This window comes from Portunus trituberculatus, chromosome 47 (genome assembly GCF_017591435.1).
Source record: "Portunus trituberculatus isolate SZX2019 chromosome 47, ASM1759143v1, whole genome shotgun sequence".
Taxonomy (NCBI): domain Eukaryota; kingdom Metazoa; phylum Arthropoda; class Malacostraca; order Decapoda; family Portunidae; genus Portunus; species Portunus trituberculatus.
The window spans coordinates 34,716-62,365 of NC_059301.1; the positions used below are offsets into that span (position 1 = coordinate 34,716).

Genomic DNA, 27,650 nt, shown 5'->3' on the forward strand with positions numbered 1-27,650 from the left:
GAATAATACTTCCAATTTTGCGATATCCAAATTTGTGACTCACAATGCCACCCCATTTCTTACAAAATTGGAGTAAGCACTGTATGTATATATATATATATATATATATATATATATATATATATATATATATATATATATATATATATATATATATATATATATATATATATATATATATATATATATATATATATATATATATATATATATATATATATATATATATATATATATATATATATATATATATATATATATATATATATATATATATATATATATATATATATATATATATATATATATATATATATATATATATATATATATATATATATATATATATATATATATATATATATATATATATATATATATATATATATATATATATATATATATATATATATATATATATATATATATATATATATATATATAAATCCTGCATTATCAAAAATCACACAATTCAGAGAGAGAGAGAGAGAGAGAGAGAGAGAGAGAGAGAGAGAGAGAGAGAGAGAGAGAGAGAGAGAGAGAGAGATGGAGGTAACCTGTCCTTTCCACTGACATGTTAAGCACCTTAGGACTAGAATACGACCCTTTTCTTCCCTTGTGAGCGGTTTGGGACCAATACTAAATGCAAGAATAAGGTTTACAGGCTTGTAATAATTAGAGAAAAAACAAAAAAGTTGAAATGTAAAACTCTAGCTCAACAAGCATCCACCCCATTCTATTATTACCCAGGAAGCACCAAGGTTTTGGGTATTACAAAAGGGTCTAATCTCCATGAGTTGCTAGGTACCACTAGACCACAAATTACACTACTTCAGCAAAACCTCCACATTATGTGACTACTACTTTGTGTGCACTTTGTGCCCATGAGGTCCAACCATTTGTAGCAACTGTATGAAGAAATTCTCCCTCATTTACACATCTTATATCATTAGTTTCTCAAATAATGAATGCTTGTGTAATGGGAACTCCCTGTATAGATTCAAAACAAAAACAAGGCATGATACTGAAAAAAAAAAAAAAAAAAAATCAATAACATATATCATGTTGGTGCTATAATCCGTAAAGCTGTGAAAGTTTCATAAATTGTAGTAAAAAATCATCTATCTACAGACACAAGAAATGAAATGGTTACATCATAATCATTTATGATATGAAAAGATAAAGAAAAACGGAAATGGACAGTTGGGTAAACTGCATGAATGTAACTCTTACCTTATGGTTACGAAGCTGCTTTGGTGTTTTAAAGCGTTTACCACAAATATCACAAAGAGATGGGCGCTCATCACTGTGAATCTTATGGTGAACATTCATCAGTTTGCTGTAGCTGAGAATAGAAACATCAGTTACTTAATTTGATTAAATATGCATAATAATTTGTAGAAAAATCTATGTCCACAGGTAATACCACAAATTAGACTAGAGAGTAAATGGTCAACTACCTGAGGTTGTGAGATTATGTCTCCTAATTCTCCATTATATATTTCTTTATCTTTTTTTTTTTAATGTAAGATGGATACTGGTCAAGGGCAACAAAATCTAATGAAAAAAAGCCCACTGATGTGCCACTCTCTAAAGAAGGGAAAAAAACATCATCCAGTTTGATAAGTGTCTTCGAGACATTTCTGAAAAAAAAAATTCAAGTCATGAGATGTGGAAAACAGAAAAGCAGGCAGGGAATTCCAGAGTTTACCTGTGAGAGATGATTAACTCTTGCATTTAGAGAGTTGGACAAAGTAGGGCTGAAAGTGGTCTTGTGTAGCGACACAATACCACTCCCTATATATCTTTGTGATATTTAGGGAGGCGGTGGCCTAATAGATAAGGTGATGAGTGTGGGATTGGACGGACGTCCACCCATAGGTTCAAATCCCACCACATACCAGCTAGATACTTTGCCATTTGTCAACTGTTTTAAAGTTACCTACATGTCACCATGATACCCAGATTCAAGGTGGTTACACCAAAGATGCACTTAGGTGGTGATATAGGCCCTAATATGAGTACCACTATAAGTAAAATTGCCTGAACCAGTAATGGGTGCAAGCTGAACAGCACCTCCTATACTCTTCAAGTAAATCTACAGGTACTATAGGCTATAACAACAAAAAAAAAATAATAATAAAGAAAGAAAGAAAAGAAAAAAAATACAAGACAAGGCAAGACTGCCTTAGAGAAAGGTATGAATGACTGAAAGTATTGGTTAACTTTTGTATTAGAGAGTTGGACAAAATAGGGGTGGGATGAAAAAGAAAGTCTTGTGCAGCAAAGCTGCAAAAGAAGGGGAGGCATGCAGTCAGTAAGATCAATAGAGCAGTCAGTCTCGTCCACGCGTAGCTTCAAATCCCACCACATACAGCTTTAAAACACTTTGTCATTTGTCAAGTGGTTTAAAGTTACCTACTTATCACCATGATACCCAGGTTCTAGATGGTTACACTCAAGATGTGCTTGTTTGGTGATATGGGCCCTAATATGGGTACCACTATAAATAAAATTGCCTGCGCCACTAATGGGCAGAAGCTGAACAGCACTTCCCATACACTCTTCAAGTGTGCCTACAGGCACTATAGGCCTTACTGTAAAAAAAAAAAATAATAATAATAAGTCAGCATGAAAATAGCACTAAAAGATAGCAACAAGAGATGCAACATCCTGGCAGTGAGAAAGAGGCTGAAGACAGTCAGTCATAGGAGGGCAGTTGATGAGATGAAAAGCTTTTGATTCTACCCTATCTAACAAAACTGTGAGTGGAACAAAAAAAATCATCCAAAGAGTACTCCATACAAGAACAAATAAGGCCTTTGTACAGAGTTAGCAGTTGAAGGTGCAAGAAAAACTGGCAGAAATGCCTCAGAACACCTAACTTCATAGAAGCTGTTTTAGCAAGAGATGAAATGTAACGTTTTCAGTTTAGACTATGAGAAAAGGACAGATTGAGGATATACATTGTAGAACATAAGGACAGCAGAGTGTCATTGAAGAAGAAGGGATAGTTGTCTGGGAGACTGTTGACTTGATAGATGGAGGAATTGAGATTTTGAGGTATTGAACACTATTAAGTTATCTCTGCCCAATCAGATATCTTAGAAAGAATAGAAGTCAGGCATTCTGTAGCGAATCTGTGCAATCTGTTGACATCCTGAAGGATTGGTCGTCTCTGAAAAGACGTGGAAAAATGTAGGGTGGTACCATCAGTTTAGAAGTGGATAGGGCAAGAAGTTTGGTTAAGAAAATGAATAACAAAGAGAGTGGGTGACAGGACAGAATCCTCAGAAACACCACTGTTGGTAGATTTAGAAGAAGAATAGTGGCCCTCTACCACGGCTGCAATAAAACGGTTGTAAAGGAAACTTAAGATAAAGTTGAAGAGAGAAGAATAAAACTGTAAGAGGGCAGTTTTGAATTCAAATCTTAGTGCAAGACCCTATCAAAAGTTTTTGATATGTCTAACACAAGAGCAAAAGTTTCACTGAAATCTCTAAAAGAAGATGACCAACACTAGTAAAGAAAGCCAGATCACCAGTCGAACAACCTTGACAGAAGCCATAATGGCGATCAGAAAAAAAAAAAAAATTGTGAAGTGACAAATGTTTGAGGATCTTCCTATTGAGGATAGATTAAAAAAATTTAGATAAAAAAAAAATTAAAGCTACAGTTTGATGAATTAGAATTGTCACCTTCTTTAGGAACAGGCTGAATGTAGGCAAACTTCCAGCATGAAAGAAAGGTAGAAATTGATAGACATAGATGAAAGAGTTTGGCCAGGCAAGGTGCAAGCACAGAAGCAATTTTTGAGAACAATAGGAGGGACCCCATCAGGTCCATAAGCCTTCTGAAGGGTTAGGTCAGCAAGGGCATGGAAAACATCATTATGAAAAACTTTAATTGTAGGCACGAAATAGTCAGAGGGAGGAGGAGACAGAGGGACATACCCAAAATCATCCAAGGTAGAGTTGTTAGCAAAGGTTTGAGAGAAGAATTCAGCTTTAGAAAGAGATATGATGGCAGTTGTACCATCAAAATGAAATAAAGGAGGAAAAGATGAATAAGAAAAGTAAAGTTATTAGAGATATTTTTGGCCAGATGCCAGAAGTCTCGAGGGAAGTTTGAGTTTGAAAGATTTTGACATTTTCTATTTATGAAAGAGTGTTTGGCAAGTTAAAGAACAGATCTGGCATGATTCTGGGCAGAAATATAAAGTTTATGAGATTCAGTTGATGGAAGGTTCAAGTACCTTTTGTGGGCAACCTTTCTATCATGTATAGCACGAGAACAGGTTGTGCTAAACCTCAGAATGAGGAGCTTGAAGAGGCGGTGTTTAAGTGGTATGTTCAACTGCATTCGGTGAATGTCGCCCCCCATTATGGCCTATAGCAGCGTTATTCACTAATTTTTGCAAGGGAGCCACTTCGGTTAAACACATTCATTGAGAGAGCCGCTGCTACTACAAATTAGTGTAACTCAACTAAATTAAGTAGTACTGGGCTGCTAGTGTAATATAGTAAATAAGAAAAATTAGACATGGTAATATTAGCCTATATATCTTGTTATTAATAGCAAAACAAAGACCAAACATACTTAATGCGGTGATGAGCGGAAGTGTGCTTTCTTGTTTTTATTAATTAATTAATTTATTTTTTGAGAGCTGCAAATTGAGTCGTCGCAAGCCGTCAGCAGCTTGCGAGCCACGCAATGAATACCACTGGCCTACAGGCTCACTTCAAGAGTATGCAGGAAGCGCTGTTCAGCTTCCGCCCATTAGTGGCACAGGCAATTCTATTTATAGTGGTACCCATATTATTGCCCATATCACCACCCAAATTCATCTTGGGTGTAACCACCTAGAACCTGGGTATCATGGTGACATGTAGGTAACTTTAAACCACTCAACAAATAGCAAAGTGTTTAAGGCTATACATGGTGGGATTCGAACCTACGCATAGACGTCTGCCCGATCCCACGCTTACCACCTTATCCACTATGCCACTGCCTCCCCATGTGAAGATGTAGGGTATGGAGATCGCAATAGCAGCAGAAAACTTGCTCATCATATGGTTATAAACTTTAAAGCTAGTGGCAGTTAGTTGTGGTGTTTTCGCAACTGTCACGGTACATGCAAGAAAGTGGAACATGGCGAAGCTGACAATGCTGATTTTAGTGCTGTTGAACCATTCAGGCTTAAACTGAATGCATTAATTAACCCCTTACGTGTGGGTGAAATTTGAAACTGCAATGCTGATCAGCCTCCATATAGCAAGGGCTGTAAAAAACTGGCAGTAAGAGGTAGCAAGCTAGTGTTAGCACTATTGTAAAGAGCTTTTTCTGTAGGTCAGGACTGACTATTGTGACTCTGGCCCTTGCTGTGTACTAGAAGTCCACCCCGCCCCCCTAATCCCCACGTGATTCACAGAGGATCTGGTTGACCCTGTCCCTCCCTTTTCCTGCCTCCTCTCCCTTCCCTAGGCTCCCCCTTCCTTTGTGTACCTCAGTGGAGGGTTGTTTGGGTGCCATGTAAACCTCTGGCGCACATACACTCGTACATACAGACACAAAATTTGTGTGCACCAGAAATGAGCCATGAACTTAGATTTTTTTTTTTGCATGATTGCAGGTGATAGTTGTATGATGCAGACATACACATGGTGTCATGATGTTTCCTGTATTACACCACTCACTCTAATGTGGTGCAATGCATCGGGACATGTATACGCAAAACTTGCATTTGACAGGCGAAATCCCCATTTTCTGTTGGCCTGTAGGGGGATATTTTCTTTATTTTTCAGAATTTGGCAGCCCGCCACGGCTGAACCAGAGCACTTAGAAAGTTGTGGATTTCAATTTCTGATGCAGAAAAATATTATCTACAATCCCATAAGGAAAAAAAAATCTCTTGGTGAAAGTTGAAAAATACCCGGAACTGGTCGGCTGGGAGGGAAGGAAGGTATTAAAAAAAAAAAAAAAAAAAAAAATGTATGTAAGGGGTTAAAAAGACCTGCATTTAACCTAGATTTATAATGCTGACGAAACGGCTATGTTTTGGCATTCCTTACCAAAAAACACTTAAACCTCTAATAATGAAGACTGTATTCCTGACAGAAAAATTAGTAAAAAAAAAACTTCCTCGTCTTATTGGGTGCAAATGCTACAGGTGCACACCATCTTAAACCTGTAGTTGTTGGCAAATTTGTCAAACTTCCGTCGTTTAGAAGTAGTGTATTACAACAAGAAGAATTCATGGTATAATAATGCTATTTTTGAGGGCTGGCTCTTCAAGCATTCAAATATTTTGTACCAGAAGTTCATCACTTTCAAGAACATGTTCGACACATTCATCCCGATGACATCAAAGCTGTTCTGCTATTGCATAATGCACCAGCACATCCACACCCAGACAAATTAATCAGCAGCAATGGCAAGATTCATAGCATCTTTCTCCCTCCAAACACTACTGCTCTGATACAACCTATGGATCAGGGCGTAACTGCTTCATGCAAGAGGTGTTATCAACGTTAATATCTTGATGAGGTTTTGGTTATAATAGAGGAACACGATGCATTACTGGATGACACAAGAGAACGACAAACTCTTAATAACAAAAAGACCTACAATCTTAAGTCAGCCATCTATAATTCTGCATCAGCATGGCAGAATGTAAAAATTACTTCTTAGTCCATGAGCCAGAGCAAATTTGAGTACCAAATGGGGGAACTAACTGCCATAGTGATTTTCAAGTAGTTGAAACCTTCAACAATATGGATTTATATGATGGACAAGTCAGATGTACAGCTAAATGTGTTTTTAGCCACCATATTTAAAAGTGTCTTGGATTTTTGGGTGGATTTCGAGTGTAAACAAAATTGGGATATGTCTCTTTAATGGTTGATCCTACAAAAAAATATACATGAATCAAAATGTGTTTAAAATTTAATTTGACATCAGGTAATGTCTGTTTCATTAACTTATTATCCATTGGTATTAAATCATTCCCAGAAGTATCATTGTAAATGTGCATTGTTTGGGTGTTTTTCTGATTTAACAATATAGTTTCCTATAATTTTATGATAACAACATTAAAGTTTAAAACTTTTATTTCAGCTTGAACTAAAACCTCTTGGCATTAAAAACAAACAATAAAACATTTGAAATCTATGTACCTTTTAGCGATATAGCCCAGCAACCACAATAGGTCAAAATCCCTTTAGCGGCGCACGGAATGACTTTCACCATAACTACTTACTTATTTCATCCCTATTAAACTAATAATAATAATTAAGTAATTACAAAATCAGAGGATATTGGTATGTATATTTCCATATTTTGTTTTAATCGATACGATGATTTACAAAATTATAATGAAAATTTTATTAAATTTTGGTATGACCATCAATAATTTTAATATGAAGAGTAAGAAAAGAAGATTTTTCTTTTTAACTTTACCGTATATACAATTTACATTAGTTGTGACTTTCTTTTAATAGTTATAATAGAAATAGATAATAAAACTGTCATTTGGCTGCAATATGAAGTAAAATATACATAACTGAAATAAAACCATTTATTTCTTTTCTCTCTTAATTCTTGACAATTACCCTCATTGTTACATTCTAATAAGGAGCTATTATGTATTATGTATGTAGATAAAAAGTAACCCAGAATTTTTTTCAAATATTACAGTATTCTACTCTACTCATCATCATAATCATCAATGTGATACATATCATCTTCATCTTGCACTGGATCATCCTCATCATCAGTGATGATTATGATGATGAGTAGAGTAGAATAATATTACGGATATCTAAGAAACTTAAGACTTGGCCACGCTGCCCCGAAACCAGTAACATTAAGGCAGTTAATTTGCGGGATAATTGAATGAGTGAAAGACGTTCATCAGGGCCAAGACTCTTTAAGTAGTTGAGCACTAACTCTGGGTCCCAGGTAAATTGACAGTGACAAAAAGCAGGCCTCTCCTGAAAGACGGCTTGCATAAATCTAATAACCAACGGATGTTGACCCGCTGGTTGACCCCCGATCTTAGCGATGGCAGACACGGCCGAACGGATGGTATTCATAGTACTATAACTCTGAACGGGAACCCTCTGAAATTCACACAGTAGGAAGTCTAAAAGAAAACTTAAAGGTGGTAGAAACGGATCAATTTCCCGCCGGAGACAAACTGACACCCATCTTGAGAGATACGGCCTATACTGTTGTAAAGTGCTCTTCCGCCAGGAGTGAAGCAAAAGCTGGGCAACGTCTCGCGATAGGCCTTGGACTTCAAAGGATCGCCTGATAAACTCATCGCAGTCAACACCAGAGACCGGGCCCGTGGGTGGATGTAAGCAGGGTTCTGCGGTAATGACACAGGGAGGCGAGGGAGGAGGACTGGTGGCTGAACAAGAAACTGAAGGGCCCTGGGGAACCATGCTTGCGACGGCCAAAGAGGTAGAATCGCGATCAAGGAAGCCCGGTCCTCCTGGAGTTTCTGCAGCACTCTGGCAATGAGACTGAAAGGAGGAAAGGCATATGAAGTCCTGTCCGCCCAATTAATTGAAAAAGCATCAACAAAAGTAGCTGCAGGGTCAGGTTTCCAAGAAACATAGGTAGCCACCTGGGCATTTAAGCGCGACGCAAACAGGTCAATATCGGGAACATAAAACATGTCACATAACCTTCGAAAGACAAGGGGGTCCAACATCCATTCGGTGTCTAAATTCTTTAACCTAGACAAAGAATCTGCCTCCACATTCTGGGTATCCTTTACATGAGCTGCAGACAAGGTAAGGCCCCGAGACCCGGCCCAAACATAGATCTCCTCTATCAAAAAGTTAAGACGGATCTTCGTGCTCCCACCGCGATTCAGGCACGCGACAGCCACGGTGTTATTTGAACAAAGGCAGATGTGGGCATTACTGACATTCTTACATAGTGACTGGAAACCAAGTAATATAGCTCGCAATTCTAGGCAATTCTAGCCCAAGAGCCGCCCGACGCCGCAGATCCGGCAATGGCACCCCAACCTGTCAGACAAGCATCAGCAAACAATTCAAGGTCAGGGGAAGAACGCAGTGATTTAGATTGCAAAGGAACATTATTAACCCACCAAAGGACTAATTCCTTAGCATGCTCATCCAAAGAAAAAAACTCTAGCTGCATAATCCCCATGGTGCCGGGCAAGCTCCCTGTTCCTAATGACCTCAAGGTACTTGTAACGAACGGGGGCCAGGTCGACAGCTGGCTCAGCAGCCACAGCGAGGCCAATGAAAGAAGCTAAATCACGCAAAGAGACACGGTCCTTCAACAACAACCAACCTAGTTCCTGAATTTTGATCATTTTCCTGAGAGGCAGAGTAGCAGTCATGAGGCATGAGTTTAAATAATTCCCAAAAATTCCACCTCCTGAGTAGGGACCAAAACTGATTTTTTAACATTAATAGTGAGCCCAACCGAATCAAATAGAGAGCATAACTCACATTGCTAATTAGCTCCTCCTCCGAGGGAGCAAAAAAGATGCAATCATCAATATAACAGATGACCATAATCCCAAGGGACCGGAGGTGACAGAACACGGGTTTCAATAATTTTGTAAAGATCCGAGGGGCAGATGTTAACCCTTGAGGAAGACAGGTAAAGTGAAAACATTGGCCCTTCCAAAAAAAAACGGAACCAACACCTTTCCTCAGGTCTCACATACACAGAATAATAAGCATCCTGAAAATCAATAGTCATGAAAAAACACTGGGGCTGGACTAAATGCACCACATCCTTAAAAGAATCCATTTTAAAGTGAGTGTGAGTAACATAAGGATTTAGCTCTTTCAAGTTTAGAATGACTCTGGCAGTAGTACCGTCTTTCTTTACAGTGGGAAAAACATTGGAATAAAAAGCATTGCCAGAAGAGGGCTCACATCTCTCAACAATACCCTGTTCCACAAACCTAAGCAGCGCGGCATCCAGGGCCGCCCTGTCACTTTCTGAAAGGGACAGAGGCCGAGGCAGAGCAGATTGTAAGGGAAGCTCATCAAACTCAAGCACATGGCCACTGACGAGAAGCGGCATAGACATCTCATTTGTTGCCTCAGTGACGTCAGTTTAAATATTGTGAAGTGAAAATGCACATTTTCAATACTTCTGGGAATAATTTAATACCAATGGATAATAAGTTAATGAAACAGACATTACCTAATGTCAAATTTAATTTTAAACACATTTTGATTCATGTATATTTTTTGTAGGATCAACCATTAAAGAGACATATCCCAATTTTGTTTACAATCGAAATCCACCCAAAAATCCAAGATGCTTTTAAATATGGTGGCTAAAAACACATTTAGCTGTACATCTGACTTGTCCATCATATAAATCCATATTGTTGAAGGTTTCAACTACTTGAAAATCACTATGGCATTTAGTCTCCCCATTTGGTACTCAAACCATAAAAAACAGTGTCTGGCTCACGGACTATCTGTCAAACAGCTAGAAAAAACTACTAATAGATGGAGATGCTGATCTTGACTTCCTTGGATTGTGTCTGAAGATTTTCACCAGGGTTTACTTCATGATTGGAGACAGATGTTACTCTGGAAGATATTGAGAACTAGCTTGAAGAGGATGATGCTGATCCAGGTCACCAGGTATTGTCAACGGATGAAATAGCTCAAGCTATTCAGGCAGATAAGGACTAGGTGGAAAATAGTAGCAGTGAGGAGGAGGAGGAAGCAACATTACCAAGACTGAAAATGGTTGCTGCGAGAAAGTATCTTGACCAACTCATAAATTACATTGATGGATAAGACAACCATGAAATTCAAGATAATTATGAACATTTACATATTTTAAGAAAACTTGTAATTCATGAACAATATAATTGAGGCAAACAGTTAAAGATTGATACATTTTCCAAACACCAAACATTCCATCTAGGACCCCAGTATAGTACCTGCAAAGCTCCAGCAACCACACAACCATTTTCACCACACCCCAGCACAAGCAATGCTGCAATATTCACCAGCAGCACTGAAGTGGAGCTTCCCAGCTTCTCTGACTCTCAGAGTAATACCTATTTTGAGTCCCACTATACAATCATGGCAAAAGAAACTCCTCTTTCCACCAGACAAGGTAGACAAAATTTACATTATTTACAGATTTACTTATATTTACAAATCTATTTACGTTATTTATGCATATAATTACAATATTTACATTTCTGTTTATATTGTTCATTATGCTGTAGATCACGTGTACATGTGTAGCACTTTTTATGGACAGTAGTGCTGTGTTTATCTTATATTTTCATACCCATGGGATGGTCCCCTCAATGCAACGAACAATCGGCTGCATCAGACAAGTGATCCTCCCCTTTTAGTCTGTTGCATCAAGGATCTACAATATATACAGTCAATTCTCAATTAACAAGTTTGAATAACACGATTTTGATTTAAAGTAACTTGGTTTTTCAGGAGATAATATCAAATAACGTGATTTATTCTAGTTAACATGGGTTAGCTCAACTTGATAACGTCATGCACTCCCACGTTGTTTCAGGTGAGAACCATACTAGGCCAGGATCCAAGACCCTTAACGAACAGAGCAACTTTTGGCAGCAAAATGGTATCCAAGAACACAAAGGGAGACACTGTTGCCATGGTAACAAGGTTGCTAGCACCTCCTGAGGAGGTGTTACTGTCTCACATATACATTTATGTTCACAAAACAAAATTTCTATCAGTTTTTTACAAGCCTTACCAGCAAGAGAGGATTGTTTTGTGATTCACTGAGTGAAATCTTGCATGGAACAGAGAAAAGTAGAGCAGATGAGCATCAAGGCATTTGTCCATTGCCAATCAGCAATGGCCATTTCTTCTTCTTCTTCTTCTTGTGACCCTCTTTAGATTGTGTGTTACTTTCAATACAATATTTAGGTTTCCATTTCTCTATTGCTTGCTATAATGGATATCATATCTCTGTATTCACAAGCAATCATGCCATGAGGATCACCTTGACTCTATGACATTGAGTGATATTTCCAAGATGCTCTGTTCCTTCCTTCCTTGAGAAGGAATGGAGACATTTAAATGGTACATGATATACCTTATTTACCAAGCAATTTTCCTTTATGCTTGATGTTCTTCTCCAAACATGCTGGGATGCTTCTAGCCAGTTTTTTACATGATTGGGAATAATATTATCCCAAATATCTTGTATTTCTATATTTAACTTTGCTACACTAAAAAGGTCACAATCCTAAAGCTGTTTTGTAATGATGTGCCACACGTGCTCTAAGGGATTCAGGTCTGGTGAATTCCCAGGACACTTTTTTAAGTAGTTTACACCACAGTCCTCTAACCACTGGATAACAGACTGAGCTGTGTGAGCAGGAGCTCCATCTTGCATAAACCAACTAGCATTACACTTTTCAAAACTTTCACATAATAACTCAAAAATAACTGTGCTGCTTTATACTCTCATTTTTTTCAAGAAACACTGAAGTGCCAACTCCACCAAACGCAGAGTAACCCCACACCATAACACTTGGAGCATGCTTTACCACTTTAGCTGTAAAGCACGGGTCATTAGGGTCAGACCCCTGGGGCGCCTCACACGCTTGGATCTGCAGCCCAAAGACACCACAAACATTGACTTGGTCCCAGTCTTCTAGGGTCCAATCCCTATATTTCTTACAAAAAGCCATGTAATCATGCATGTTTTTTGCACTAAGAAAGGGAAGAACTTTGGCACAAATTATCATTGGTACATCTTACAGACACATCCTAAAGCAGTGAAGGATTATTTTCCTTCAGTTTTTCTAGCTGAGTGTTGGATTTTTATCCAACTGCCTCCTAATGACCTTGGAAGTACAATTTGATATCTTCCTTAATTGACCAGAGCGAGGCTCGAAGATAGAAATGGTGTCACCTTCCCCATCTCGAAATTTTCTGGTCCACTTTTGAACTTGCTGCACTATTATTCCCACATGAGTGGCTATATCTTTACATTTACAGAGAGTTATAATAGCAACAAATGAGTCTCTTCTCACTTCCCATTTCAGAGATATTGAGGCAAAAACACAAAGACCACCGCAAAACAAAAAAACATGCAATCCACGTGATGTATGCTTGCAGATTGGCACCACGTGGGCCTTGGAGCGACTCAACAGAGTTGCTAAGTCATGCATATTTTCTCTGCTAAACAGTGGTACAAACCATGCCATTGAAAAATAATGAAAGATTAAGTATTTTTTGTGTTTGAGTTTAGTAAAAAGTTTGGGTGGCCTATAGTTTTGCACCCAAACTTTCCACTACAACTGTACATGAATACAAAAGTATGATATTTATAATAGCAAGCAAGAGAGGGGCAGAAACATAAATATTGCGGCAAAAACAACACACAAGCTATAGAGGGTCGCAAGAAGTGGTCGGCTGCAGACAAATGCCTCCTCATCAGCTTTGTATTTCTGTGTTCCATGCAAGATTTCACTTTGTGCATCACAAACCAATCCTTTTTTGGTGGTAAGGCTTGTAAAATCTAACAGAAATGTTTTGTGAACATATATGTATATATGAGATCTTATTCCTCAAGTCTGGAGCTAACCTACACTGTGAGTGGATCATTTTCTGTGTTTTCACCAAGTGTCCTAAACTATGGCATCCAATTGTCCTGTCCAACAACCTCCTCAGAGGAAAGTGGTACCAAGAAATCAAAGAAGACTGTGACCAGTGAAAAGAAGATGGAAGTGTTATATTGCTATGCAAGGGGAAAAAAGACCTCGGTGATTCTCCATGATTGTCCATACAACGGAACTAAGGTAGAACACATTTTGCACCACCAGTGTCGTTTTTGACGGTTTACAGGATGCACCTTTTTCCTAAAATTTGGACTAAAAAAAAAAAAAAAAAAAAAAAAAAAAATTGCCCTGCGTCCAATAAGCAAAGTTGAGACTTCTTGTAGGCTAATCTTTTCCTTAACACTTACTAACCTAGCACATGATCAATACCTCTACCTACTGTAACTGCATATGCATCATTATTTTAATGCTGGTATTGTTATTATTACCAGTATTATTGCTTTAAAAACTAATTTTCATGAAAATGAAAGCAATCTAACCTGTGAGGCAGTGTTTATAAATATCAATTGGTCTGTCAGAATCCAGACTTGATGCCATCTGTCAGTGACAAGTAACAGCAAGTTCATGGTCATAAAGTTGATGGTGAAAGAAAAGAAGAAAATAGATAAATGTTGCTTGTGGAAAAAAGAAAAAATAAACAAACCAGCAACAACAAAAGAGTAAACAACATCTTGATCACCATTGCAAAGACTATCCACCGACTTTACATCCAATCCGAGCCAATCATAACAAATATCATTAACCCCCTCACTACCATTATGGATACAGGAGGAAAGCAAATGAGCTACAGTCTCCTACAAACAACAAGTGGCAGAGTGGCAGATAATGTCATGGAGCATAGCAATAGAACAGCAGAAAAGATTTTTGGGCCACCACTGATGGAAAGAAATGTGTGTCTGGTGACAGCAAGAAGACCAGATGAAGAGCACAAGGAAAGATAAGCATAGAATTCGTTGCCCAGCCTTGCACTAGCCAGAACTAGAGGATGACATTGCTTGGTTTTAAGGTTGGGTTTCGTTTAGTACCCCTTGTGGGCCGTGGTGTAATGGATACAACCGAAATTAATGAAATCATTAATAGTGAACAACATTAAGGAACACCTAGACAAACACTGCTTGATAAATCACTCACAACATGGCTTTACAAAAGGAAAGTCATGCCTTACAAATGTCGAGTTTTTATAGTAAGGTCTATGAGGCAGCAGATAACAGTGATAATTATGAAGTCCTATACTTTGATTTCAGTAAAGCTTTTGACAAGGTACCACACCAGAGGCTCTTGAGAAAGGTTAGAGCACATGGGATAGAGGGTAGAATATTAGGTTCAATTAAAGCGTGGTTAGGCAATGGGTGGCAGAGGGTAGTAATTAATGGATCTAATTCCAAGTGGGGTCAAGTAATTAGTGGGGTGCCAGAGGCTTCAGTGTAATGGTAGTTACTTGAGAATAACACCCCATTGAATTAGTGGCTTGAGTCGAAGCATCACCCAGGGATTGTGTGGTTTTGGTGATGATGAAGTGGCGCTGAAGGGTTGGTTAACTACCTTGTTTGCTTAACATTTTTTCAGGATTTCCAAGCCAAGGTAGTGGAGTTCAGGCACTCGGCCAGTCAGTTACCAGCTGAACGGCAAGACAGCCAGTGAAACGTAAAAAAAAAAAAAAAAAAAAAAAACTCTGCTCAGTGTATTACTTGGTGTTGGCTGGAATCATCCACTACATTCAGTTTTAGGGCCAATGTTATTTATAATATACATTAATGACTTGGATAGTGGAATTAGTAGTGACATTAGTAAATTTACAGACAACACGAAGATAGGTAGATTAATTAAATCGGATTCGGATGCCATTGCACTGCAGGCAAATTTGATAGGATGAAATAATGAACAGAGAGATGGAATATGCAGTTCAACATTAACAAGTGCAGGGTACTGAGCCTAGGTAGCGATTATCTACACAATAGGTATACAATAAATAACAAGGTACTGGGAAGTTCAAAATATGACAAAACTTTAGTTTTAGGAATTTTAGTCAGCTCCAACCTCAGTCAAAGCAAATAATGTATTGAGGCTAGAAATAAGGCAAATATGGTACTAGGATTAATTTTTAGGAGTGTTAAAAACAGAAGTCCTGAAGTAATATTAAAATTACGAGTATACTTGGCGCTGGTCAGACCACATCTGGACTATACAGTACAATTCTGGTCCCCACATTACAGAAAGGATATAGTTCCATTGGAGTCAGTGCAAACTCAATTTGCATTCCTTAGAGAGATGTAGGTTAAGAAGAGAACTGATAGAAGTATTTATGTGGTATAAGGGTTACAACAAAAAGGACATGAGCAAAGTTCTTAGGATCAGTAGCAGGGGCAGAAACAGAAATAATGGGTTTCAGCTTGAAAAATCTAGGTTTAAGAGAGAAATGGAAAGAAACTGGTTTTCAAACAGAGTGGTTGATGAGTGGAACAAATTCAAGTGGTCATGTAATCAGTGCTAAATCATTAGGGAGCTTGAAAAGAAGATCAAATAAGTTCATGGATGGGGATGATAGATGGAATTAGGTAGCTTTAATCATATGGGGACTGCCACAAGTATGGCCTGGCAGCCTCTTGCAGCTTCCCTCTTTTCTTATGTTCTTATGGGAAGCACAGCATTAGCAACACTGCTCAATGTAGGCAAACCAACCACTGGGTTGAAGCGTCCACCCACTGCCCCCAATATCAAAGCATTTTCAGATTTTTTGTTCATGTAATTTTGTTGATTTCAGACCTCTTTTTGCAATTCCCTTTTTTTTATGTAATGCTCCCACATCCAAAAACCCCTATTTCCCATAGATCCTCGAGATCTTTGGGAATGAGAGGTAGGAACAATTTGCAGTTCAAAAAATAATAAAAACATGAAAAATATTTATTTTTGATCAAAATGACATACAATCAAACATTTCACAACACTTCTCACCTGAAAAACATAAGCCATATCCCAGATTCTATGGTTGGGTGAAACTACAAACTAACCATGCATTTTGTTTGTATAATGTGCTGCTAGATTGTTTCCAACAGTATATGCTTTAATACACTAAAAACTTTTTTCCCTGAATCTGGCCTGCTGAAAACGGGGTGCATCTTACATGCCTGTGCATCCTATATGCCGCCAAAAAATGGTAGTAAGATGAAAACATGTTTTTATTGTTTCCATGATCTATGATGTATTATTTTTTTTTTAAGGTCTGAGTAACAAAGTCAACAATACAATGAGGTCAACACTAAAAGAGACAAAAAGAAGGAGAATGATAGTTTTTATAAGAAATTTACTATAGTTAAACAAGACATGATCCCCATGTATGGGGATCACAGATTGTAGAGGAATTCGCTGCAGGACTTAGCCCTGTTAATGGGCCAAATATTTAGAATTAGTATATAATGTATTGTGTACTTGTAAGTGTATCTTTAAGTAATGATGACGAGGTCGCTGTGCAACTGATACAGGATAACCTAGATGGGCCCTGGTGGCCCTTTGTTATCCTATTATTTATGTTATGTTATGTTATGTTAACCCTAAGGGAGAAGTGTAAGAGCTATGAGACAGCATTGGAAGGGCTTAGGCAAAAGGTTGAGGCAGAGGAGAGAGCAATGAGTGAAGAAAAATTAGATAAGTGTAAGGAAGCATGGAAAAAACATCAAGATGAAAAAATGAAATTTGTAGAAGTGGTTAAACAACAAATACAAGAAAAAAAAAGGACAGTGATACAGGTGATTAAGGAAAAGGAAGAACTAGAGAGAAACACAACACATTAAAAGAAATGTATGGTTATATATAGACTAAAAGAGAAAAACCAAGTGAAATTTGTGATAGAAAAGGAGAAAGAATTGTTAAAAAGAATATTTCAAGAGTTCAGGATGAAGAATAAGGTCTAGAGAAAAAAATTTAAGAAATGCATTGACTTGAAAAATAGCGAGGGATCCATAAGGTTACTAAAAGTTAATACTGGTGAGGATAGGAAAACTGGCTGGAGATACAGAACATGATTATGAAAAATTCTTAGGATTTGATTTTGATTATGGTCTGGAATACTTTTTTATTGTGATTCAACTATGATTGTTTTTTTTTTCATTTTGCTGATTATGATTTGATTATGATTACTTGAGTTTTGCTGGTTTTTATTATGATTTTTTTCTTTTTATGCATGATTATGATTAGATTATGATTATAATCACATTTCACTGTGATTATTTGTATAAAAAAAAAGAAAAAAAAAAAAAAAAAGGAATGACTAAGTGCAGTACAATGCCTAGAAAATAGGTGCCAAATTTTACATATTTCAGCACAGTAATACATAAATCTTTTTAAATCAAATACTAACTAATGATGGAGTTTGGAAGAGTGCTAAGAGAACAGAGCAGCATTTACGTACATTGATGAAGATAAGGCAAGAAAGTTGATAACATCAATGATAAGACTGTTTGGAGTGTGCAGCATTAGTGTGGTCACCAAATCCAAAAAAAGAACCAGAAAGCTGGAAAGAATCTAGAAAGCTGCAACAAAAATCTCACCATATCTAAGTTAATATAGTTATGAAGAGAGGTTGGAAAAACTGAGATTAACTACAGTGACTACACTGAAGAAAAGGAGGGAAAGAGGTGATATGATAGCACTGTATAGGATATTAGAAACGATAGAGAAGCTGGACAGAGATAATCTCATCAAACTTGATATGAGGAGCACCAGAAGACATGGAAGAAAACTGAAAATGAGTGACTGCAGAAGAGACATCGAGAAATACAGCTTTCCTCATAGATGTATAGCATAGCAGCGTGGAACAAAATTGATGATGAAACGGTATGTGCAAAGACCATACACAAATCTAAGCAAAATTTTGACAGAAGTGTATTTGGGGGGCAGAACAGCAAAAACCTAGTGTGGATCTTTTCCTGCATCTCACAACTATATAAAAAACTAGGTAAACACACACAGTTGTAGCCAGTTCCATAAGTGATATTCAGACAAACATGTTTAATAACATTATGCAAGCCTGTGGCAAGGATTCTCATTTCTCACACCAGCCTTGCTTATACAGGTTGAACCTCCCAAATCCGGCAACCCCCAGACCTTAGACTTGCCGGACCAGGGAAAATTTTGAACTATAGGTGGTCCCCAAAACACCCTCTATATACTTATCCTGCATTATACAAGTGTAGCTGTAACATTGTTTTGATATATGATAGTTGTACATGAAAATATACATGCAGAAGTATATAGAAAAGCACGTAAATTAAGTTCAGCATGGAAAATTTTTGCCTGCGCCATTATCATCTCGCCGGACACAGGGACGTTACCAGCGCGCCGAAGCTTAAACCACTGTATGAGAGCACTGTCTAAATCACTGCTTTTACCCTCCTTAAGTGTTCTACGAACCTCCATGTTCTTTTTGCTCTCACACTCACTGTAAAACTTGAGAAGTTGATTCTTCTGCTTTTTTATATCATAGACAGTTGATGAGTCAATGTTGTACTGTTGGCATAGGATCCGCACTGAAACACCTTTATCTAGCTTCCTCAATAGGTCCACTTTCTATTGCACTGATATTGTCATATGTTTGCGCTTTTTCTTTGGTTCACACACAATACTATCACTTCCTGGTCACTTTGAAACCATGTTTAGGGGCAAATATTACAGAAAAAAATGTTTATGCACCTAGGGGGGTGGTGCTTGCAATGACTGGCAGCGTGGTGCTGATCCAAATTTGCCCCAGAATGCCTGGGCTCCAAAACACAGTACAGCGCCGCCGCGGTCCGGCAAATTACTCCGACCAATTCAAAAATTCCAGCAAACAAAAATTTTGCAGGATTACAGGTGTTGCTGAATGAAACAATACCGGATTAAGGAGGTTCAACCTGTATTAGCAATATTACCACTGTTCTTTAGAAATTATCACAACAAAACTTGATCAAGTATTGCAAAACTCTCAACTTAGATCCCTTCAGCTGAAATAAAGTTTTCTCTCAGTAACAAAGCTGGTGGGTGATTTACATTATGTTACCGAAAGATATTACAGCTGTTGTTTGAAATTTTGTATCATCGGTTAAGGTGGGAAAGTCACTGGTCCACTTAGCACCACTGGTCCAACACATCTTTTTTTCATATCCAGTACACCTGAATATAAAAAAGGCTTTTGATAAAGTCCCTCATGGAAGACTACTCTGGAAACTAGAGAATATAGGAGGACTGTGAGGAACTTTGCTTGAATGGACAAAAGATTATTTGAAGGATAGAGAAATGAGAACTGTGATCAGATACATACTCATCTTGGGGTAAAGTAACATGCAGAATGCCACAAGGGTCAGTGTTACCCCCATTATGTTTCAGATTTATAAGAAACAACATTCACATTGGGATAAAACAGTTATATAAATTTATTTGTTGATGATGCAAAGCTGCTAAAAGTTATCAAAACCAGAAAGGACTGTCTGCTGTTACAAGATATAAACAAGATCTATGAATGGAGTAGGAAATGGAAATTGGAGTTTAATGCCAGGGAATGTCACACAATAGAATAAGGAAAGAGTAAAAGAAGACCGGTATGGAACTATTTGATAGGAGAGGAACAAATAATGAAGACTAATATACAAGTGGCATTTCATTACATGGACAAAGATATGATGAAAAAAATCATCACAAGCATGATACATCCAAAGCTGGAATATGCAGCAGTGGTGTTGGCCTCTGAGTTCTAAAAAGGATAAAGAAGATTAGAAAGGACACAGAAGATTGCTACAAAGATGGTACCAGAACTAAAAGTACCTAACATATGAAGAAAAACTGAAGGAAATGGGACTACCAACCTTACAAGATAGAAGAGAATGAGGGGACTTAATAACAATGTACAAGATAGTCAATGGCATTGGAAAGGTAGACAAGGATGACCTGGTGCTAGTGACAAAAGAAGATAGAAGGACAAGAGGACATGAAAAAAAGATCAGAATGAGGCAGTGTGTGAGAAGTGTGGAGAAGTGGAATGCATTGAATAATGAAGTTATTACAGCACATAATGTGCATAACTTTAAGGAAATAATATATAAATGGGGATATGGAGGCAGGAAACTATGAGCCCCGCTCAAACCCTGTACAATACAACTAAGTCAGTGGTTTTCAAACTATTTAGTATGACGGCACATTAAAAAATATTTAATATTTTGGCGGCACACCTGCCCTGTGATATCTCTCTCTCTCTCTCTCTCTCTCTGTGTGTGTGTGTGTGTGTGTGTGTGTGTGTGTGTGTGTGTGTGTGTGTGTGTGTGTGTGTGTGTGTGTGTGTATATATATATATATATATATATATATATATATATATATATATATATATATATATATATATACAGGCAACCCCGTTTAACGAAGGTTCACACAACGAAATTTCGCTTCTAGCGAAGGTTTCATTTACTACCATCTGCTCATTTAACGAACACCAAACTCGCTTTAACGAAGTTTTATCCAGGTTATTTTTTTCAAAATTTGAAAGACCCACCATATCACGCAAGCTGACAGTCTTTTGAATACACCAGGAGCTGCTGGTACTAAGGCCTGCCTCAGGAAAAATCCTGGGACACCTATAGAATAAAGATCAAGATCAAGATCAAGCCTCTCGTGGACAACACGCGCAACACTCACTCCCCAGTCAAAACATAACAGTGTCAGCAGCAGCTTGTCTTCCCTAGCTCAACTTACCACCAAATCGCCCTGCAATTGGCCTAGTGTTCGTAAGAAGACCAGGAAGTCTCTTACTCTCCAAGTGAAGCTAGATATTATTCACAGACACGAGAGCCAAGAAAACTATAGCAGTGCTGGCCACTATCTTGACTCCATATTATACTGTCTCTATTTTCAAGTCAGCAGACTCTATTAAGAAGGCTGGTGAGACCGTATCTTCCTTGCAAGCTAAAAGAACCACCTGAACTCATGACTCTACAATGGATAAAATGGAAAGCCTTGTGGAAATGTGGTACATAAGTTTTGTATGCAGTACAATGATGCGCAATTTGTTTACATTCCACAGGTTGCCAGTTAGTGTCTTTCCCGTTTCATTCTTCCTCCCTTCATAAAGTTAAGATCATCAACATTATAAAGTTACGTACATACATACATTAGTGTACATTATAATGACTTAAATTAAACTACCTAAATGTTTAACATCATAATTTTTACTTTCATTAAACCTTTCACTGTACTACGATGCACTCTCACTTTGCTTACTCTCAATGGAAGTTCAAATCAGGGGTTAAACTTGTTATAATCAGTTTAAACGAAGTTTCGCTTAACGAAGTGTTTTTTAGGAACGTAACCCCTTCGTTAAACGGGGGTTGCCTGTATATATATCTATATCTATATATATATATATATATATATATATATATATATATATATATGCGCAGTACAAGCATTATCCTCGCAGATCAATGTGAGAAATCCTCAATAACAAGCAAAATTATATAATTTTCGCTGCACACCACAGAGATAATGGCAGCACACTAGTGTGCCACAGCACACACTTTGGGAATCACTGAACTAGGTAAACATAACTAGGTAAATAAACACACACACACTTTCACTATTTTCATGTAGTTTGACCGAAGCCGGGTTGAAGAAGTGGACTGCATTGAATAATGAAGTTGTTACAGCACATAATGTGTATAACTTTAAGGAAAAATTGGATAAATGGAGACATGGAGACAGGACACTATGAGCCCTGCTCAAACCCTGTACAATACAACAAAGTAAATACAACTAGGTAAATCTAATTTTTAATACTAAAATTAATTTCTTCATTTACCTGTTTTTCATACAAAATATAGCAGTTCCACTGCTCCACATACCTTTTCGCCGAGAAACCACCCGCTTTAGCGCTACGCCTGGCAGCGCGGCGCTCATTGCTGCCGCCAGCACACTGCGTGGGCAACCATCAGTTATTTCTCAAGGGAGAGAACCTGACTGGGGGAGGAAGGGAGGGCAGTGAAGTTTTGTATGAAAAACAGGTAAGTGAAGAAATTAATTTTAGTATTAAAAATTAGATTTCTGTCACAGACACCTGTTTTCATACAAAATATAGCAGACTCCAACATTGAAGGAGGCGGAGTCAGAAGAAAGTGCCAGGCGAGAGGTGAAAACAAACTGTCCATATGTAGACACTAACCTCTTGGCTGGGGCCGGGCAGCATAGGGGTGCCAGCGGGCTCGGCTGAGGGTTTAGGTGGTCCTCCTAACCCGTGTGTCTAAAAGGGAGCAGGACTTAGGGGTCAGGGGATGAGTGTTCCAGGAGTGTGCTCAATACCCTGACGCAGAGGAGAGAATCCTGGCTACTGACCCAATCAACTAAGACGAGCAGTGTAAGTGAGCACTGGGGTGTTCACCTGAGGGAGCCGAAGCATTACCCAAGAGCAAGGAGGACCTTGTGCTAATTGTCAGCCCACAATGTGACCGGCTGCAACAACTGGACCCAGGGAAAAAACGTCGCCTTCCTTCCGCACTATATCGCGGAGATAATGGTCGGCAAAGACCGAGTGAGTCCTCCAGCGTGCTGCCTTCAGGATGGTCGGAACCGAGCAGTTTTCCCAGAGGAGCATGGAGGCAGCAATGCCACGGATGTCATGGGCACGGGCATTGACCTCGAGGCAGACAGAGTCAGAAATAGCCTCATGGGCAGACTTGATGGTATCCCTGAGGAAGTATGAGATGGCCGCTTTCGACATAGGTCAAGAAGGGCATTTAACTGCAACAAACAGATTCCTGGGCCTTGTCTCTGAAGCAGTCCGTTGTAAGTAGTGGCAGAGAGCCCCAACAGGGCACATAAAGCGCTCCTCATCCATGTAACCGAGAATGGAAGTAAGGTTCTCAATACGGAATTTCCGGGGCGTGCTGTGAACTCCCGTATCCATCTTAGCAATGAACTCAGGGAGATAGCAGACCATAAGATCCTGTCCTTGCCAGCTAGTCCGGGAGGAGAGGGCCTGGATCTCCCCTATCCTCTGCGCTGTAGCTAATGCCAGGAGAAAAAGAGTCTTCCTGGTCAGGTCCCTGGAGGACGAGCCGAAGGGGCTCGAAGGGGGCCTTGGACAGGTAGCGAAGAACTACATCCAGGTTCCAGGAAGGACTAAGATTCCTAGTAGGTCTGCAGGGTTGAGAAGAGCACGCCTTGACAATAGCACTCAACACCCGGTCATTGTTGAGGTCCACGCCCCTGATTGCAAAGACTCCATTCAGCATGGCCTTATAACCCTTAATGGCAGAAGTAGAGAGATTGCAATCCTGGCGCAGGTGAACGAGAAAATCTGTGACCTTTTGGACCGTGGGATTGGAGACAGTGTGGCCGTGATCTTTGCACCACTTCCTGTACACCTTCCACTTGTGCTGATAGTTGGAAGCAGAGGAAGGCCTCTTGTCGTGAGATAAGAATTGTGCCACCTTAGAGGAGAAACTCCTGTGCCTCAGAAAGCGCTGGATAGTCTCCACCCTGTCAGCTGAAGCCCGGGGAGACCAATGTGGAACTTGTGGATGTGTGGCTGTCTCAATAGATCTTTGCGAAGAGGGAGGCGGGGGGGAGGCTCCACCGACACCACCAACAGATCTGGAAACCATTCCCTCTGAGGCCAGTAAGGGGCTATGAGGATGAGACGGGTGTTCCGGGAAGCCCGGAGCTTGTTGAGAACTCTTCTGATGAGGGGGAAGGGTGGAAAGGCGTACAGATCCTGGTTGTCCCAATTGTAGAGGAAGGCGTCTGTGGCAATGGCTGCCGGATCCTGAAAGGGGGACACAAAGTTCGGAATCCGGTAATTGAGACAAGTGGCGAACAGGTCGACTGTCGGGTAGCTCCAAACCCGCCACAGCAGGTGACAAACATCCATATGTAAGGTCCACTCTGTGGACAGGGATTGGTGTCGGCGGATGAGGCAGTCGGCCACCACATTGACTGAGCCCCTCACAAACTGGGGAAAGATCGACACTGCATGCGCTTCTGCCCAGTCGAGGACCTGGCGTGCCTCAAAATTGAGAAGGATAGAGTGAGTACCCCCCTCCCTGTGCAGGTAAGCGAGGGCCGTGGTGTTGTCCGAGAAGACAGTGACAACTGAGCCCCTCACCACCTCCGTGAAGTGCTGGAGGCCGAGGCGGATCGCACGGAGTTCTAAAACGTTCACGTGGGCGTCTGTTCCTGGATGTTCCACAGGCCACTCACAGAAGCCTGGAGGAGCGCACCCCAGCCAACTGTAGAGGCATCCGTGTAGAGAAGGTGGTCCGGAATGGCAACCTGAAGAGGCTGACCATGCCCCAAGTTCTCGTCCTCCAGCCACCATTCCAGGTCCTGACGTGAAGCACTGTCCCAGCTGACCGGATGGTCGTCTAGCATCGACCACCTGTCCCATTGCTGGTTCAGTTGGATCTGCAGGAGACGCGTCCGCCTCCTGGATCCCGGCACTAGATGTATGAGGGAAGACATGTGCCCCAGAAGTCTCAACCAGTGCTCCGCTGGGGGGATGGGCAACTGAGGAAGGAGCGGAGTAAATCCTGGAGGCCTCGAATCCTCCCCTGGGTCGGGAAAACCCTCAAAAGAGGGGAGCGAATCACCATCCCGAGGAAGGTCTTCTCCTGTGCAGGGGTCAGGGATGACTTCTCCCAATTTACTTGGATGCCCAGGTCCGAGCAGAGCCTGAGCAGACAAGCTGTGGCGTGTCGAGCTTCTACCGCTGAAGAGGCCAGTACCAACCAGTCGTCGAGGTAGCAAAGGATGCGGAAGCCCCGACGATGGAACTCCGCCGAGACAAGAACCATCAGACGAGTGAAAACCTACGGAGCAGTGGAGAGACCGAAGCAGAGGACTCGAAACTGAAAGTGGTACCCCTCCCACACAAAGTGCAGGAACTGACGGCTGTGGGGATGAATGGGCACCTGAAGATATGCGTCCTGAAGGTCCAGTGACACCATCCAGTCGTCCTGTCGGATGGCCGACATTACCGTCCGGACAGTCTCCATCCTGAATTTGGTGGTGACGACGTACTTGTTGAGGAGGGAGAGGTTGATGATGGGGCGGAACCCACCTGTGGCCTTTGGAATGACAAACACATGGCTGTAGAAATCTGGGGAGGGAGGCGCTTCCTCTATAGCCCCTTTTGTCCAGAGACGCTGGAGCTCCATCTCGAGGGCAAGGCCTTTGGGTGACCCTGGGGCATAACCCCTGCGATCCTCGAAGAGAGTGGTCAGGGGTGGAGGAGAAGAAGGGGATCTGGTAGCCTTCCAGAACGCTGAGGACCCATTCCTCTGCCCGATCTTGAGCCAACCTTCCCAGCAAAGGGCCAGACAGCCCCCACCACCCCATGGTGAGAAAGACTGTCATTTCGAAAGGGCTTACCCTCCGTCCTCCTGACTGCCCACTAGGGCGGGCAGAGAGCAGTCGGAAGATCCACCCGAGGATTCCCAAGGCGAGGCGAACTTGTGCTCGCCGGGAGGAGCAGCCGGAGGCCTCGAGGCTGAGGGGCAGGAAGATGAGAACCGCTCCACCAAGGGAGTACCGGTGGCCAGACGTGGACGAGCCAGGGCCCTGAGAGCAGTCTCATGGAGAGTCATGGCAGCATTACTCTTGGAAGACTGGAACACCTCCTGCAGCTTGGCCTCATCAAAGAGGAGAGGAGAAAAGATGGGGGACCGTCTAAGGATGCCCTTCTCCACCTGAGAGAAGGTGGGTCTGAGGTGGGCAATGTAGGACTCCCTTCTCCACCTGAGAGAAGGTGGGTCTGAGGTGGGCAATGTAGGACTCCCTTCTCCAGGCCCGAAGATTGGCATTGACGTAAGTAGAATCACGGCAGATGTCATTCAAGGCCATACAAACAACCATAAAGAGTTGTCCCTCTAAATCCAACAGGTGTGAGGGGAGATGCGGTACCGTCAGTAGGCGAAGGGCACCTAAGCACCAAAAAGAGTAGTTGAGTGCGTCCAGAGAACGACCAACCACTCCCTCCATCCTGGCGACCTCCTGCTGGTCACGGATAACCCTCGGCTCACGGGAGCCCGAGTTCAAGGCATAGTGCAAGTCCTGGTTAACGGCAGTAGCCTTCCCTGAGCCTTCCTGGTCCAATACTGCGTACATCCTCGCAAACCTGCCTGAAGGATAACCAAGAGAAGCCGGCTTCCTGTCATTGGCCTTTAGGTAAGCATTGTTGGCTTGCTCCCTGAAGAACTGGAGGGTTGAGCCCTAGCGAGGAGAATTGGCCCTCCCTGTGACTCAGGTGCACCAGCTCCGGGCGAGAGGACCCTCTTGCTCAAGCCTTTGGCCCCTCGCGTACTTAAACACTGAATTGATGTAATCCATCATGCGATGGTACATGGAGGCCGATGGGGGCTGGGTCTCATCCTCCTCCAGCCCCCCGGGGATGTGGAGGGACGGGGCAGGTCCTGGAGACAAGGAGGCCAGGCCCTGCCACCCCGAACAAGAAGGCCTGAGGGAACCATGGAGTACCTGTCTATCAGTGCTATCCATGAGGAGAAGGTCACTACCCCGGAGATGGGCAGTTCGGGGGGTGCCTCCAGGAGCGGAGACGCCAGCCTCAGAGGGGAAGTGCACACCTCGAGGGGAGAGGAGGTCCTGGTGCCTCTCTGGCGTAAGACAGTGGGTTTGGTAGGATGTAGGGGGGTCGGCTGACTCTGAGCCCCTAGCGGCCGAAAGGACATAGGTGGCAGCCCGTGGAAAGGGCGTGGGCAAGCCACCTGGTTGGCGAAGGGGCAGAGCATCACCCTTGCCTGGGCCCTCACCCGGGGCCTTGGGGGAGGGGCCAGGAGCAGTGCACTGGTCCACCCTCTCCCTGTCCCCCCCCACCGACCAGGCCTGGGAAGGAGCCAGGGCACCGGTCACCACTGAGGTGGGGCAGGACTTCTTGATCCTTCTAGCATCATCCTTAGGAGGATGAGAACACTTGGAAGCCACCTCAAGGCCCCGGACAGCCCCCCCTGGCCCCCTGACTTGATGTGACTGCACA

At 41.1% G+C, this 27,650-nt stretch overlaps 1 protein-coding gene across 1 annotated transcript in view; it reads right to left on the reverse strand.

The window, feature by feature from the left end:
- Positions 1-1,141: 1,141 nt before the first annotated feature.
- The window catches only part of LOC123520558, a 101,893-nt gene continuing 75,384 nt past the window's right edge, over positions 1,142-27,650 (reverse strand). The window contains exon 4 of the mRNA XM_045282932.1: positions 1,142-1,345. Coding sequence (XP_045138867.1) covers positions 1,165-1,345 — 181 coding nt within the window. The 3' untranslated portion in view covers positions 1,142-1,164. The remainder of the gene's footprint in view (positions 1,346-27,650) is intronic.